The 13,123-nt window shown below is 42.8% G+C and overlaps 1 protein-coding gene and 2 long non-coding RNA genes across 3 annotated transcripts; all 3 read right to left on the bottom strand.

The window, feature by feature from the left end:
- LOC118236567 (nuclear receptor corepressor 1-like) lies at window positions 1–6,313 on the bottom strand. The gene is made up of 8 exons (XM_035435059.1): window positions 6,295–6,313; window positions 5,186–5,325; window positions 4,836–5,105; window positions 4,650–4,737; window positions 2,912–2,965; window positions 2,545–2,721; window positions 904–1,086; window positions 1–260 (listed from the first exon to the last, which is right to left on the bottom strand). Exons 1-8 carry the CDS (start codon window positions 6,311–6,313, stop codon window positions 73–75), a joined length of 1,119 nt encoding a protein of 372 aa, XP_035290950.1. The 3' UTR covers window positions 1–72.
- A 2,487-nt stretch (window positions 6,314–8,800) lies between these two features.
- On the bottom strand, window positions 8,801–9,585 carry LOC118235375. The gene is made up of 2 exons (XR_004766835.1): window positions 9,244–9,585; window positions 8,801–9,021 (listed from the first exon to the last, which is right to left on the bottom strand). It is a non-coding gene; the product is annotated as an uncharacterized LOC118235375 (long non-coding RNA).
- Window positions 9,586–10,347: 762 nt separating this feature from the next.
- Window positions 10,348–12,259, bottom strand: LOC118235376. The gene is made up of 5 exons (XR_004766836.1): window positions 12,029–12,259; window positions 11,162–11,266; window positions 10,944–10,965; window positions 10,759–10,784; window positions 10,348–10,367 (listed from the first exon to the last, which is right to left on the bottom strand). It is a non-coding gene; the product is annotated as an uncharacterized LOC118235376 (long non-coding RNA).
- Between the last annotated feature and the right edge of the window lie 864 nt (window positions 12,260–13,123).

The following is a 13,123-nucleotide window of genomic DNA, read 5'->3' as shown; positions in this document are numbered from 1 at the left end:
GGGGGGGGGCGGGGCTAGGGGCGGGACCCGGGGGCCGAGGCGCCTCCTCCTCCCCCCCCGGGCCGAGGTCGCTCAGTCGTCGCTGTCCGACAGGGTCTCGTACTGCTCGGACAGCAGGGGCTCGCGCTCCCACACGCGGGCCTGGGGAACGGCGCCGCCCTGCTGGGCCTGCAGGGAGGGCGAGGCGCAGGGCATGGAGGAGGGCGGCGTGCTGCTCAGCATGCGCATGGTCAGCGGGTTGTAGGGGAACTGCATGGAGCCTGGGGACAGAGGGGAGGGGTGAGGGGGGGACAGAGATGCGGGGCGGGGAGGGGGGGGGGCACAGAGAGGGGGGGAGCCGTCAGTAAACACCTCGAGATCCGCACGCGCTCCGCCACAGCTGCTCTCACCCGGCCTCCAAAAAAGAAAAGAAGGTCGAAAATAAAAACGGGAAAAACAAGCTTCATTTTTTGGGTGGTGACCGGGCAGTCGGCCCAGTAGGACATCTCTCACAGCTGATTCAATAAGGCCACACCCCCCCCCCCCCCCACCATTTCATTTTGGGCACAAGGGGCAGACAGAGGCTGCTATTCTCAGAGGTTTGTTTGTATTTTATTCACTTATTTTTGCTTTGTTTTACCAGGAGAGTCCCATTGGAATTGCTAGCTCGTGTACAAGGGTGCCCTGGGCCAAGAGGCAGCAAGCAGTGCAGTAAGTAAGACAATACAAGACGATTAAAACAATACAAATTTGATAAAACAGCTATAGGATAATGGCACTGGATAAATGCGACACTGCTTACAGTTACAGTGTTTTGAATAAAGTCCTTGAATTCAGCCAAAGTAATCTCTATTTAAACGGGCTATAGCTGTTTTTCTAGATCGTTCCGTGACCGCGGGAAGGCCAGAGGGGGCGGGGACTGACCGGTGGAAGACGGCCGGTCCTCCCAGGTCCAGGCCGGGGCCTGGCGGTGGTAGTCCCCCTCCGAGTGCACGGACGACACGGACGACGGGCGCTCTCCCCCGGCGTACCCCTGCCCCGGGTTCGGGGACTTGGACTTCCGGCTGTTGGCTTTGCCCAACAGCTTCTGCTTGCCGGCTGACATGCCTGGGGGGGGAGAGAGGGGGGGACAGGGCAGTGAAAAACCTGTAACCGCAGAGAACTTTACCGTCTCTGTTCCACTGTGACCAGCTCTCACAGACCTAACGCATCACCCCCCTGGAGCAGCATCTCCCCATTCAGTCAACGGCAGGTCATCAAGTCATCAAAACTATGAGTCATAGTGTGTCTGAGTGTACGTGTTGGTGAAAAGGCTGGTGTGCGTGCACGTGTCTCTGTGAGAGAGGGAGTCAAACCTCAGTTAGGAGAAGGGCTGGTGTGCGAGTGTGTGTGTGCGCGCGCGCGTGTGTGTGTGTGTGTGAGTGAGAGAGTCAAACCTCAGTTAGGAGAAGGGTTGGTGTGCGAGTGTGTGTGCGCGCGCGCATGTAAATGTGTGTGTGTGTGTGTGAGTGAGAGGGTCAGACCTGTGTTGGGGGAGGGGCTGGTGTGTGTGTAAGCGTGTGTGTGTGTGTGTGTGTGTGAGTGTGTGAGTGAGAGACTCAGACCTGTGTTGGGGGAGGGGCTGGTGTGTGTGTGTGAGTGAGAGAGTCAAACCTCAGTTAGGATAAGGGCTGGTGTGCGAGTGTGTGTGTGCGCGCGCGCGCGCGGGTAAATGTGTGCGTGAGTGCATGCGTGTGTAAGCGTGTGTGTGAGTGAGAGAGTCAGACCTATGTGGGGGGAGGGGCTGGTGTGTGTGTGTGAGTGAGAGGGTCAGACCTGTGTTGGGAGAGGGGCTGGTATGTGTGTGTGTGTGTGTGTGTGTGTGTGAGAGGGTCAGACCTGTGTTGGGGGAGGGGCTGGTGTGTGTGTAAGCGTGTGTGTGTGTGTGTGTGTGTGAGTGTGTGAGTGAGAGACTCAGACCTGTGTTGGGAGAGGGGCTGGTGTGTGTGTGTGAGTGAGAGAGTCAAACCTCAGTTAGGATAAGGGCTGGTGTGCGAGTGTGTGTGTGCGCGCGCGCGCGCGGGTAAATGTGTGCGTGAGTGCATGCGTGTGTAAGCGTGTGTGTGAGTGAGAGAGTCAGACCTATGTGGGGGGAGGGGCTGGTGTGTGTGTGTGAGTGAGAGGGTCACCTGTGTTGGGAGAGGGGCTGGTATGTGTGTGTGTGTGTGTGTGTGTGTGTGTGTGAGAGGGTCAGACCTGTGTTGGGGGAGGGGCTGGTGTGTGTGTGTGTGTGTGTGAGTGGGAGGGTCAGACCTGTGTTGGGGGAGGGGCTGATGTGTGTGTGTTTGTGTGAGTGAGAGGGTCAGACCTGTGTTGGGGGAGGGGCTGGTGTGTGTGTGTGTGAGTGGGAGGGTCAGACCTGTGTTGGGGGAGGGGCTGGTGTGTTTGTGTGTGTGTGAGTGAGAGAGTCAGACCTGTGTTGGGGGAGGGGCTGGTGTGTGTGTGTGTGAGTGGGAGGGTCAGACCTGTGTTGGGGGAGGGGCTGGTGTGTGTGTGTGTGTGTTTGTGTGAGTGAGAGGATCAGACCTGTGTTGGGGGAGGGGCTAGCCTCTTGCCGCTCCATGCTATTGGGCTGGGAGCCGCTTCCCTGGTGATCGTCATGCTTGTCCTCAAAGTTGCCCATCAGCGCTTTGCGAATGATGTCCTCCAGGCCCAGGTTACTGGCTGGATCCCCGAAGGAGGGATTCCTGGAGCTGATGCTACCTACAGGGACACGAGGGATGAGAGACAAAATCAGCACGTGACCACACAATGGAAAATAAAGGCTATGGGAGAAAGGCAACATAATGAGAAATTAAGAAAATATAACTTTCTGCAGAGAGAAATCAGTTTGATATGACTGATACGTACAACAAAAATTCTTACATTAGTACAAAGCTATTTTAATACTCACTTGAGCTAGTTACTGCAGGCAAGTTAAATATTTCAGTGCCAGGCTGTGCACTTGCTGGAAAAATAAAATCACAAAGATTTAAGCAGTGACTATGAACAAAATTACCTATAACATTTAAATATGAATCAAGTTAAAATATAAGTTCTTAAAGTCAGAAGTTCAGCATTCTTCAGAACTTTACATCTCCTGTTCAGTGCAATATATCAAAGAAATACTTCAAAGACATCAGAGAATGTGGGAAAAAAGGGTGGTTTCAAAGTCACAGGCATTTATCCCCCCAAAAATGCAGAGCATTCCAATTTTGATCAGTAAGAGTATTTTTACAACTTCACCAAAGTACTGGTAGCTACTTTAAAAGTTGCAAATATCACATTCACAAAAATACAAGCACACTACAACTATTTAAAAAAAACAAAGTGCAAGTAAATATATATTAACCAGACACACTGAGGCAGGCCAATTCATAATGGCTAAATACAATACAACGGTGGCCTACAAAATATTTGAACAATACACTTGGACTTCATCTTGCAGTACAGAAGAGAAGATAAATCATAATAATTAATTAATATAAGCAGATCTTAAGGTTTGAGGGGTTATATATACAGAGTTCAGCCCACCGATTTAATTGACAAGTTAACATTCGACATTAGGGATGCACCAATATATCGGCCATCGACCGGTATCTGCCAAAAAAAAAGAATTTGCACATCCGTCGCCATCGGCTGATTGTTTTAAACACAAGCGACGGCCAGCTCCAGTTATGTCAGTCAGAAGGAAAAAGGTCTACTGTTTATCTGTTTATTTGCAATCCAAGACTGCTTTTAATTTGCCTGTCAGATACAAAACAATTGCATTTTATTTTCCATATTCAGTGTTTCCCCCTATAATTGCTGCCGGACTGACAAGACCCTTTTGTAAAATAATAAAAAAAAAATAACGCCAAATATCTATTCACTTGGAAATCAAATCTCATTTGCACCTGGGAGGCTCTGTGGGGCGCTGTTCCAAAACATAAGTCAACTTCCCTGTCGTTGCCAGGGAAACTCGAGAAGATGAGACAGGAGACATGCTGGCTTTCTTATCCTTCTGCTCCAAGCCTTCATCTCAAAGTGAAGGTAAGCTTCAGACATTCAATATTTCTTTGTGTGCCCTTGTTTTATTCATATTATATTTCATCCAGTGAGAATGCTTCTGAAATAAGACGACCCCAACAAGTCCCTGGCACTTCAGTTTCATCAGATGCATATTAATTTGATCGAATATATTTTTCTAAGAAATCTTATTTGTCCCTGAAGTTTGTAACATTGTTAAAGATGCTCTGTATGCAATTGTGGAGTCTTAATTATAATGTGGCATAGGTTACACAGCTTATTTTTATGTAATAAATGAAGCATTTTAAGTTATCATCTCCCAGTGATAATTTTGTTCTAAGTTCTATTCATGTATACGTATGGGCCGGGAATCCCTTAGTCTCAATAACCAGGGATCAACTGTTAATAAACTCACAACAGCTCCAAGGTGACCTCTTCCATTTCATACTACGTTTAGGCATTCAGCTGAAGGTTTTGTCCAGAGCAATTCTGGATTAGATTCCATTGAAATGGATATTATGTTTTTTTTTTTTTTTTTTTAAATAAACGTAATATCCATTTATATGGCTGAAAAGTACCGTATTGACGGGGGGAAAAATAGCAGCAGTAGTGGGAATCCAACCTGCAGTCACTGAGTGACAAACCCAGGTCCCTGATCATGATGCCTTGCAACTCGCTGAAGTACAGTACAGTACAGTAAGCACATCGGACTGGGTCTGTGCTGCCAACTGGCTGCAGACAGGGGGAGAGGGGGGACACAGGGGGAGAGGGGGACAGAGACACAGCGGGGACACGGGGACAGAGACACAGCGGGACAAGGAGACAGAGACACAGAGGGACAGGGTGCAGTACCTCGCTCGGGGCTTGTCGGAGGCGTTTTCGGGCGACACCCTGCTGGACGGTCGGGGGTGGTGCGGGGCCTGGGCCTGCGGCGGCTGCCCCTGCGACTCGGGGCTGTAGCGGCTGGGCAGCTTGGCGCGCCCGGGCCCGGCGCTCAGGGCCGCGGGGGCCGAGCTCTGGAATGTTCCGGGGGAGGAGGAGGTGGCGGGCGACGCCTGGGGGCCGTCCTGGTTCCTGGCAAAGTCCTGGGTGATGATGTGCTGCGGGAACAGGTGCTCGGTCAGAGACGGGCCCTCCCCAGCGCCTAATGGGCCCTCGGCCTCGGCGGCCCGGTTCTTACCGAAATGTGGTCTGCCAGGGTCATGACGCGGTGCGTCTTGGGGACCTGGCCGTACGCCTCGGCCTGGGAGGTGGGGGGCTGCTGGGGGCAGGGCGGCTCGGCCTGCTGGCGGTAATGTCGCCATTCACAAGCAAGTCTAGCTGTAACCGCATTTTATGTAATGTACCGACTGATCGTTAAAAAAAGCTGTGCTAGAAAGATAATATAAATCAGCATAATTCATATACAGTTATAGCTTTTTAAAGTAATTTACAGTTTCATTTAGAATTAAACAATTAACACAAATGTCAACCATGGGAATAATTACATGAAATGTTAATAGTTATAGTTCGAAATAGAAACATAGTGATACTGTATTGTCATATTTTTCAGATTCTAAAGTTGAAATCTTATTGACGAAAAGTAAATGCATGGCCTTGTCAAACATGGGCTTAGAGCCCCTCCTTGTGGCTATTTTATGGTATTGCCAATCAGGGTTTTTTCACCACTTCAGATCACAGATGCGGACAACTTCCACCCTGCGAAAATCATGTGTTGATATCAGAAATGTTGTTCTAACTGATTCCAAGTAAGTCTGGCTTTAGACAAATGCATAACAAAGAACCAACAACAGTACGATTTATGGCATATTGAAGAAAAAATAGTAAAATCATAAATGCTTTACAACATAAATTACAACAAGCAAGAGCTTTTGATTTAAAAGTATTTTTCGTTGTCTCCATGGATTAACAAAAAAAAAAACTATCAATTCTAAGGTGAATGTACACCAAGAATACTTCCAATAAAATTGTCTGCAGTCACAAGTTATTTGCTTCATATAAAAGGCTCAAGAACAGCTGTCTCTACCGTACTAAATGACTTGAAAGACAAAGTGAAACAGGAAAAAGTGTAGTGGGACAGGAGGCTATCTGTCAAGTTTCAATGGGGTGACGCATACACGGCCATAGCATCTTCCAGGGAGGGTTTCAATAGACAGGCTTTTCCCTGTCTCTACGCACCCAAGCAGCATAAGGCACCGTGTGGATACTCCAATTCCCCACCTTGTCACAGGAACACTACGCTGTAGAAGATTCTGCCATTTTGTATGTTAAACCAATGCCCATTCTTACTGCAGTCATTTTTCATCATACTTATTGCAAAGAGCAAGACGCTCCCTGGCGACATCACCATCTAATAAAACTCCATTAAAAATAAAAATCCCCTCCCAACCGCGAGATCCCTTAATGGATGAAAGGCGCTATTCACTGTGAATGACATTTACTAAAAGTTCACCTTTTCATCCTTTAATTTTATTTTAACTTAAAATAATATCGATACTTTCGTTTGGACTTAACGTTGTGTTGTGTAAAGTTGCGGCATATGGTTCGTTCTTACTCACTTTGTGATGTCTCTTGATAAACCTTCCTTATGTCTCTTAAAAGTTGTTCGGCGACTGCTGGCAAATATGAAGACATTTCTGGCACTGCGGAAATTGAGTTCCCTGAATCAAGAGGACGCCTGCTAGCTAAGGTTCGACTAAGGTTAGCTAAATACACATGGCATCAATTTTCTAGCAAAGATCACTAACCGAGGTAATTACCATTACTTTTTTCACTTGTGTATCGTTACCACATCACATTACTACTGTCTGGCAACTAGCTTAAACGCATTACATGGACGTTTTACTATATGATTACATGTAATACACATCGCTAGCTCATGTAACCAAAACATAAACGAAGTAAAAACACACAACTTCACAAGCTACATGTCAGTCAGATTTGTCTCCAACCCTCGAAATTTCGCGCGCACTGTTAGCGTAGAAGGGATACACGTCACGAATGGGATTTTGGTAGTTGTAGTTCACATTGAAACCTAATCACAGCACTACAACTTAAACGTCGAAGTGCACTGAGCCTGTGTGCCAGGTTTGTAAATGTCACGCTAAATGTACGACACCTACAGTGAACTACATAAGAAGTTCAATACAGTTCAGTGAACACCGACGTAGCTAACTACCGTGTAAGTAAATACAGTGGTCTTGTTCATGAATCTTAAGCAGACAGTTATTCTGGTTTCCAAAATGGAAGCACGTTCCCAGCCTATGGCGCCCCCTAGCAGAAACAAAATTGGTATGAGTATTTAAAATGTAAAAACAATTATTTTCTTATTTTAAGTTGGCTTAAGGCAGACCTGCCTGTACCAACCACGCAATTCTTGGTCAAAATACGCATGTACGAAATGCCAACTGAAACTACGCAACAAAAAAAAGTATATATATTATTCTAATTCAATTACGGAAAACAATCAATCAATACAAAACAATTCCGTACATTTACTCGGTATTTAAACTACATCCTCGGATTGGACCAGATGCGACCTTGTGCTTGTGGTTCTGTAACCCCTCCCCGACTAACTCAGCGTCCACTGATACACAGCGGTACTTTATTATCCACCGAGGCGTAACGCTGCATTGCTGAGGTAAAATGAGAAGTGGGAGAGTAATAATCAAGCACAAAAATGTTACCGTAATGTTAACATATAAAACGTTAAAACATGTTCGGAAACTTTACGTGATGATGCATTTAAAGAGGTATATCCTAAGGAGATACATATATTTAGCCGTAGTAGTAGCTCGCATACGATTTAGCCTCGTTACGAGACGGCTACGGTGTGAATAACTGATGGAATTATTTAGCTGCAGTAACTCAAACGCCACGGCGACTACCTGTTCTAACTTTGAATCGCGCACACTGTTGGAGCAAAATATGCAATGGCCGTACCTCCGCCCCGCAAAACTTCCGAACCATGCATTTTGCACATTATTTAATTATTAAGTAAAAATGGAAATCATGAACAGAAACTTGGTTTTATTCATAATTGACAGTGTTTTACATCACAACATAAGCTTTTTTTTTTACATGACAACATAAGTTTCTGTAAATACTTGAAAATGAAAACATATGTTACAATATACAAAATAAATTATTTCCATTTTTATTAAATAATTAAATGCAATTCACTTATGGTTATCAGTTTGTATAAGCACACATATCATATAATGAAATATTAATAATGAAAAAGTGGTTTTAAGCAGGTGTACTCAAAACATTTGACTTGCAAGTATATCATAATATAGCCCAGTGCAGTGCAAGTGATATTTTAGGATCAGGTCAAATTATACAATTTTGCCTGATCACTTCTACAGTCAAAACTAGAATTATGAAGAAAGGCTTGTGTGTGTGTGTGTCTGTGTGTGTCTTTTGCAGACTGTCGTGTGCAAAGCGAAGGGGTGCGAAAGCATGTGAACTAAGCATTACACTGACTATAGTGGTACTCAGAATATTTTCCCAAGGTTGGCAGGTCTGGCTTAAGGTATATCGAATAGTGTTAAACTACATTGCAACTTCAAAAATATGAAACATTAATTACTGATCTAATGTGTCAATACATACATGACATAATATATTAGCCTACACATATCTGGATAATGGACACAACAAACACAACAAAATGGCACAGACAAGTATACATTTATTAAACAGCATTGCATTACCAACGAGGCAATCCCATGCACCACAGCAGAGACAATGGAAACTATTGAAATTAAGAAGTATGTGACCCAGTTTAACATAGTTCTTCACTTATTTTTATTGTTTATTGACAAAGAAATACATATGAAAATCCAAAAACAATTAATGCACATCCCTCTTTCCACAGCCCCCACAATTCAGAGGTTATTTTACAGTTTAAATATGTAATACATTTTATAAATGCAGTATCACAAAGTAAATAAAATTAAAACTGAAATTCAGCTACGCAGGCATAGATAGAGGATGGCACTTCTTGTCCATTGCCTGATTAAGAGGGAAAAAATCTTTCTTAAGTCAAAACATACAGCTGGGACATCCAACACTGGAAATCATTGTGAAATAAATAAATAAATAAACAAATGATAGGTTGCATAAAATATGTTTACACATTCAGAAATGTAAATAGTCTTCATTCAAATGATTATTCTGGGAATAAAATGAAAAACGCATCTGAATGCATAGCAGATCTGAAAATGTGAAAATTACCTTCATCCTGTTTTCTGTTACTGCTACTGCTACTATGGCAACCTTCGATTTCCTGGGGAAGTTGGCCCGTGAGATCAAAATTAACTCAGGGACCTCAGGGTCAAGCATCATTATAATGAATCACAATTCAAGATATTCCATATTGTTTCAAGGGATTATTAATCACTAACACATTGAGCTTAAAAATGTATCCTTAGCATTTTAACTTCATAATACAGTGCAATCTAAAAAGTGCCTGAAATAAGGAGAAACAACGACATATTAGAGGGAATGTCTAAAGCTGAATTAAACTCAGAGGAAGTGTTTGGTTGAATTCAACACATTTTGTGAGGCCCATCAAAGATAATGCAAGAAACAACAAGATACACATATTGTATATAATTGAAGTAATCTGAATCAGATTATAGTCTATTGGGGAATTTACTGGACATGCATTAAAACAATGATCTGGAGAGCTCACTCAAAAGAAACCGTGCTAGTTTGCAAGTTTGTCATGTAAGAAAATACAGCGACATGAACAAATTAATTGTTATTCAATTCAACATGATGACTTCCTGAATAAATATCAACTCAATACATATGTACAGTGAAACACTGATTAAAATAGTACTTGTGACATATAATTAGTTTTCACCAAATTGTTTGAATATGCATAAGAACATTTTATTGGCTGCCTAAGGTGTTATAAATTGTTACAAAATAGAAGTTGCATAGGCTGTGAACAAAATAGCTCACTTATGACAAGGTTGGAAAAATCCTATTTGTTCCCTTTCAAACAAGAATACTTCTTCCACTATATCATGTTTTTGTCACAAACAGAAAATCCACCTAGTTAGTGCTCTCCAGTTACTCAAACTGTTAACTCTTTGGGCCCACAAAATTGTGTGTAACACATCCCTGACATTTCCCATAGAATTATAACTACCATGCTAAAAAATTGTTTTGTGCCGCACAATATATACATACTGCTATATTAATACTAAAGGTAAGGTCTGTGCATTTACAGAGAATCAAAGCATTGATATCAGAGTATGTTGGATATTTAATTTTTTTTTAAAGACAGAAAATGAAAGTCTAACCTTGATAGTAGTTCACATTGCTGTACAAATAATTATCTGTATATTCTAAAGAGGACGAGGCAAAAGAAATTTAGTACTTCTCTTTCAATTTGTATTTTCAAGAAATGTCTCTTTTGAATCAATACATATACCTATGCTGTAGAATCATGAAATACATGCCCATAATATTTTTTACATAAGTTGTATTTGAGTTAAACTGGACTAACCTTTGCATGCTCAACATTACAACATATTGTGCATGTTTAAAAATTAAATTTAATGAATAACAATTATGATACATCATTTTAAGATAAGGCATACAATGTATTGCCGTCTTTTAAAATATCCTTTTCTTATTAAATGGTGATTTATGTATGTACAATGGCAATAAAGATGGGGTTGTCTTGAACAGTATGCTATGTCATAACACTGTAATATGGTCAGCCAGAAATCTTACCAGTAGTGGAGCGTCCAGAACTGTGGCTGAAGTTAAATGGAGAGAAAGAAAAAAATGAACATATCTCAGGATATACAACTGATTTTAAGGTCTAGTTTTGGTAAATTATAATTTCAAAAGAAAAACTGTACGAAGTCGAATGAATCTGGACCTTGATGTGTAACAAATAAATTCGTAAAAATTACCTTGGCTGCTGCATCTTAACACCTGTGAGGAAGAAAAGTCTGGCTAAATGTTGTGTGCATTTTATTTATGTACAATTATGTGTCACAAATTAAACTGGCATGTGCACGTTAACAGATACACTGTAAACACACACCACCAACAACAAAAGTCCTAGGTCAAGATTTTTTTTCAACTTTGTGTGTTTGTGTGTATTAAAGTGGCGAAAGAGGGTTCTCACATCTATACCGTACACAGCAAGCGCAACCAAGGAGCAGTAAAAGGAAGACCCCCCCGCCAGCTACGCAGAACCGGTAGTTCACCATCACACCCGGCCGTGCATCGCCTGTACCGGAAAAGGGAGGCACAGGAAACAATGTTAGCCTCTGTATACAACGGTGATCTGTGGAAACCGCAAACAGAGCACTCCACACCTGCTTTCTGTTTCACACTTGTTATTCAGGAACTTTGTCTCAGACCAACTAAATCCGGTTAAAGAAACATAAGCATTTCACTGCAATGCAGAGTAAGTCTGCCTGCACTGCTATTTTAAAGGGATAAACAACAAGTTAAAAATGTTGAACTTTAAGACATCAGGCCATGATCATTTTAGCTCACTTAAAATGGGTCCGTTCATGCGGTTTTGCTTTTTTTAAAAATATGATGACAATGCCTGACAGTGTTTAATAATGAGCTCGCTCATACAGAAATGTTACATGTGCAGGCACCTCAAAAGATAAAGCGTAAAAGATTTTTGTGCCCGGGACAAAAATTTTCCTGCATGTATCATTCAATTATATTTACCACATGTTCACAGCCCATGGGGCCCCCATGTCCTTAAGACAATGTCCCCGGTTGCCCCTGGTTTTGTCTCTCGTTTAACCCTTTAAGGTGTGAGATCACAAATATGCGATTAGAATGTTCTTCTGAACTGGACAGTCTAATGCTGATGAACGATCACAACTGGCAATTGATAGCAATGGTGTGCTAGAAGATTGACTTGAAATTGTGAAAAAGAAACCTACTCTTCGAAGGGTTAAACAGCTCTGAAAAAGTGAGCACCCGGTCCCAGTGCCACCAGTACCGAATTCAAGGGCTGTTCAGTTACCTGCTTTTCGCAGACTGAGTTCCACCTCTTGACAGCCAATGCTACAGTTGATCCCCTCAAACAGCTCACAGTGGTACAAGCCCAGGTCAGATTCTTGGACCGATCTCATAAGGATGGAGAAGTTGCCTTTGTGGAAAAGATGTTCGAAGGCTCCAACTCTGCCTTTCCTAGAATCCCAGTATAAGGCTTCTTCAGGCAGTTTGAGCTCCGCCAAATAATTGAATTGGCCCTGTCTCCACACAACAGCCAGCCCCGGACTCTGGGCCTCCTGGAGCAGGCCAGGCTGGAAGCTGCAGGGCAGAAGGACATCAGCGTCGAGCGGAACGGCCAGACCAAGCCTGACTGGCTCACAAGGTCTTTGGCAGTGGCTCTGTCCTGAACAGAAAACAAGTAACGAGTAACATGATGGAAACTCAACAACAAACGAACCACAACACAAACATACACTAAAACTTTACATTTTTAATGCACAGTATGGTAACCTTTCAGTAGATTTTCAGACATTTTCTGTGCCAATTCTTTGTGTTGGTTTTAATGGGAACATTGAGGGGGGAAAATATTTTAGATTAAATGAACAAAGAATGCCTTCATTAAGTCATATGAAGGATTCAATCAAATGAACGTATGTATTTATTTAAGTCAATTTCTACAAAAATATTTTTCAGAACACTAAAATTTGATTTTACTTCAGAGAAGTTGAAATACAAATCATTTTAGCATAAAGTCAAAGAACTGACACTTACCCATCACAGAAATCAAACCACAGCACAAGAATGTCCACAAAGACCAATACTTCTTGCACAGCATTGCTGTTCATTAATGGCAGTTACTCAGAAAAATCTCACCTTCTTATAGTGGACAAATAGCGTTGTTGGGTGGTGGTGAGAGAGGGTTTGCACATTTTATAAAGGTATCTTAGCCACAGCGACGTCGCACTGTGGTTAGTCTCTGCAGTGGCAGAATGCATCTTGTATAGTGTTGTATATGCTGTAGTAAAAATAGTCACGACCTATGAACTACCTATGACCAGGCTATACTTGGTTTTGTTCCATGACCACAACATCCTGTTAGTTGTCAAGATGAGAGCACTTGCAC

Source organism: Anguilla anguilla, chromosome 9 (genome assembly GCF_013347855.1).
Source record: "Anguilla anguilla isolate fAngAng1 chromosome 9, fAngAng1.pri, whole genome shotgun sequence".
Taxonomy (NCBI): Eukaryota; Metazoa; Chordata; class Actinopteri; order Anguilliformes; family Anguillidae; genus Anguilla; species Anguilla anguilla.
The sequence above is the reverse complement of the archived record's forward strand: the minus strand, read 5'-3'. Positions and strand labels throughout refer to the sequence as shown.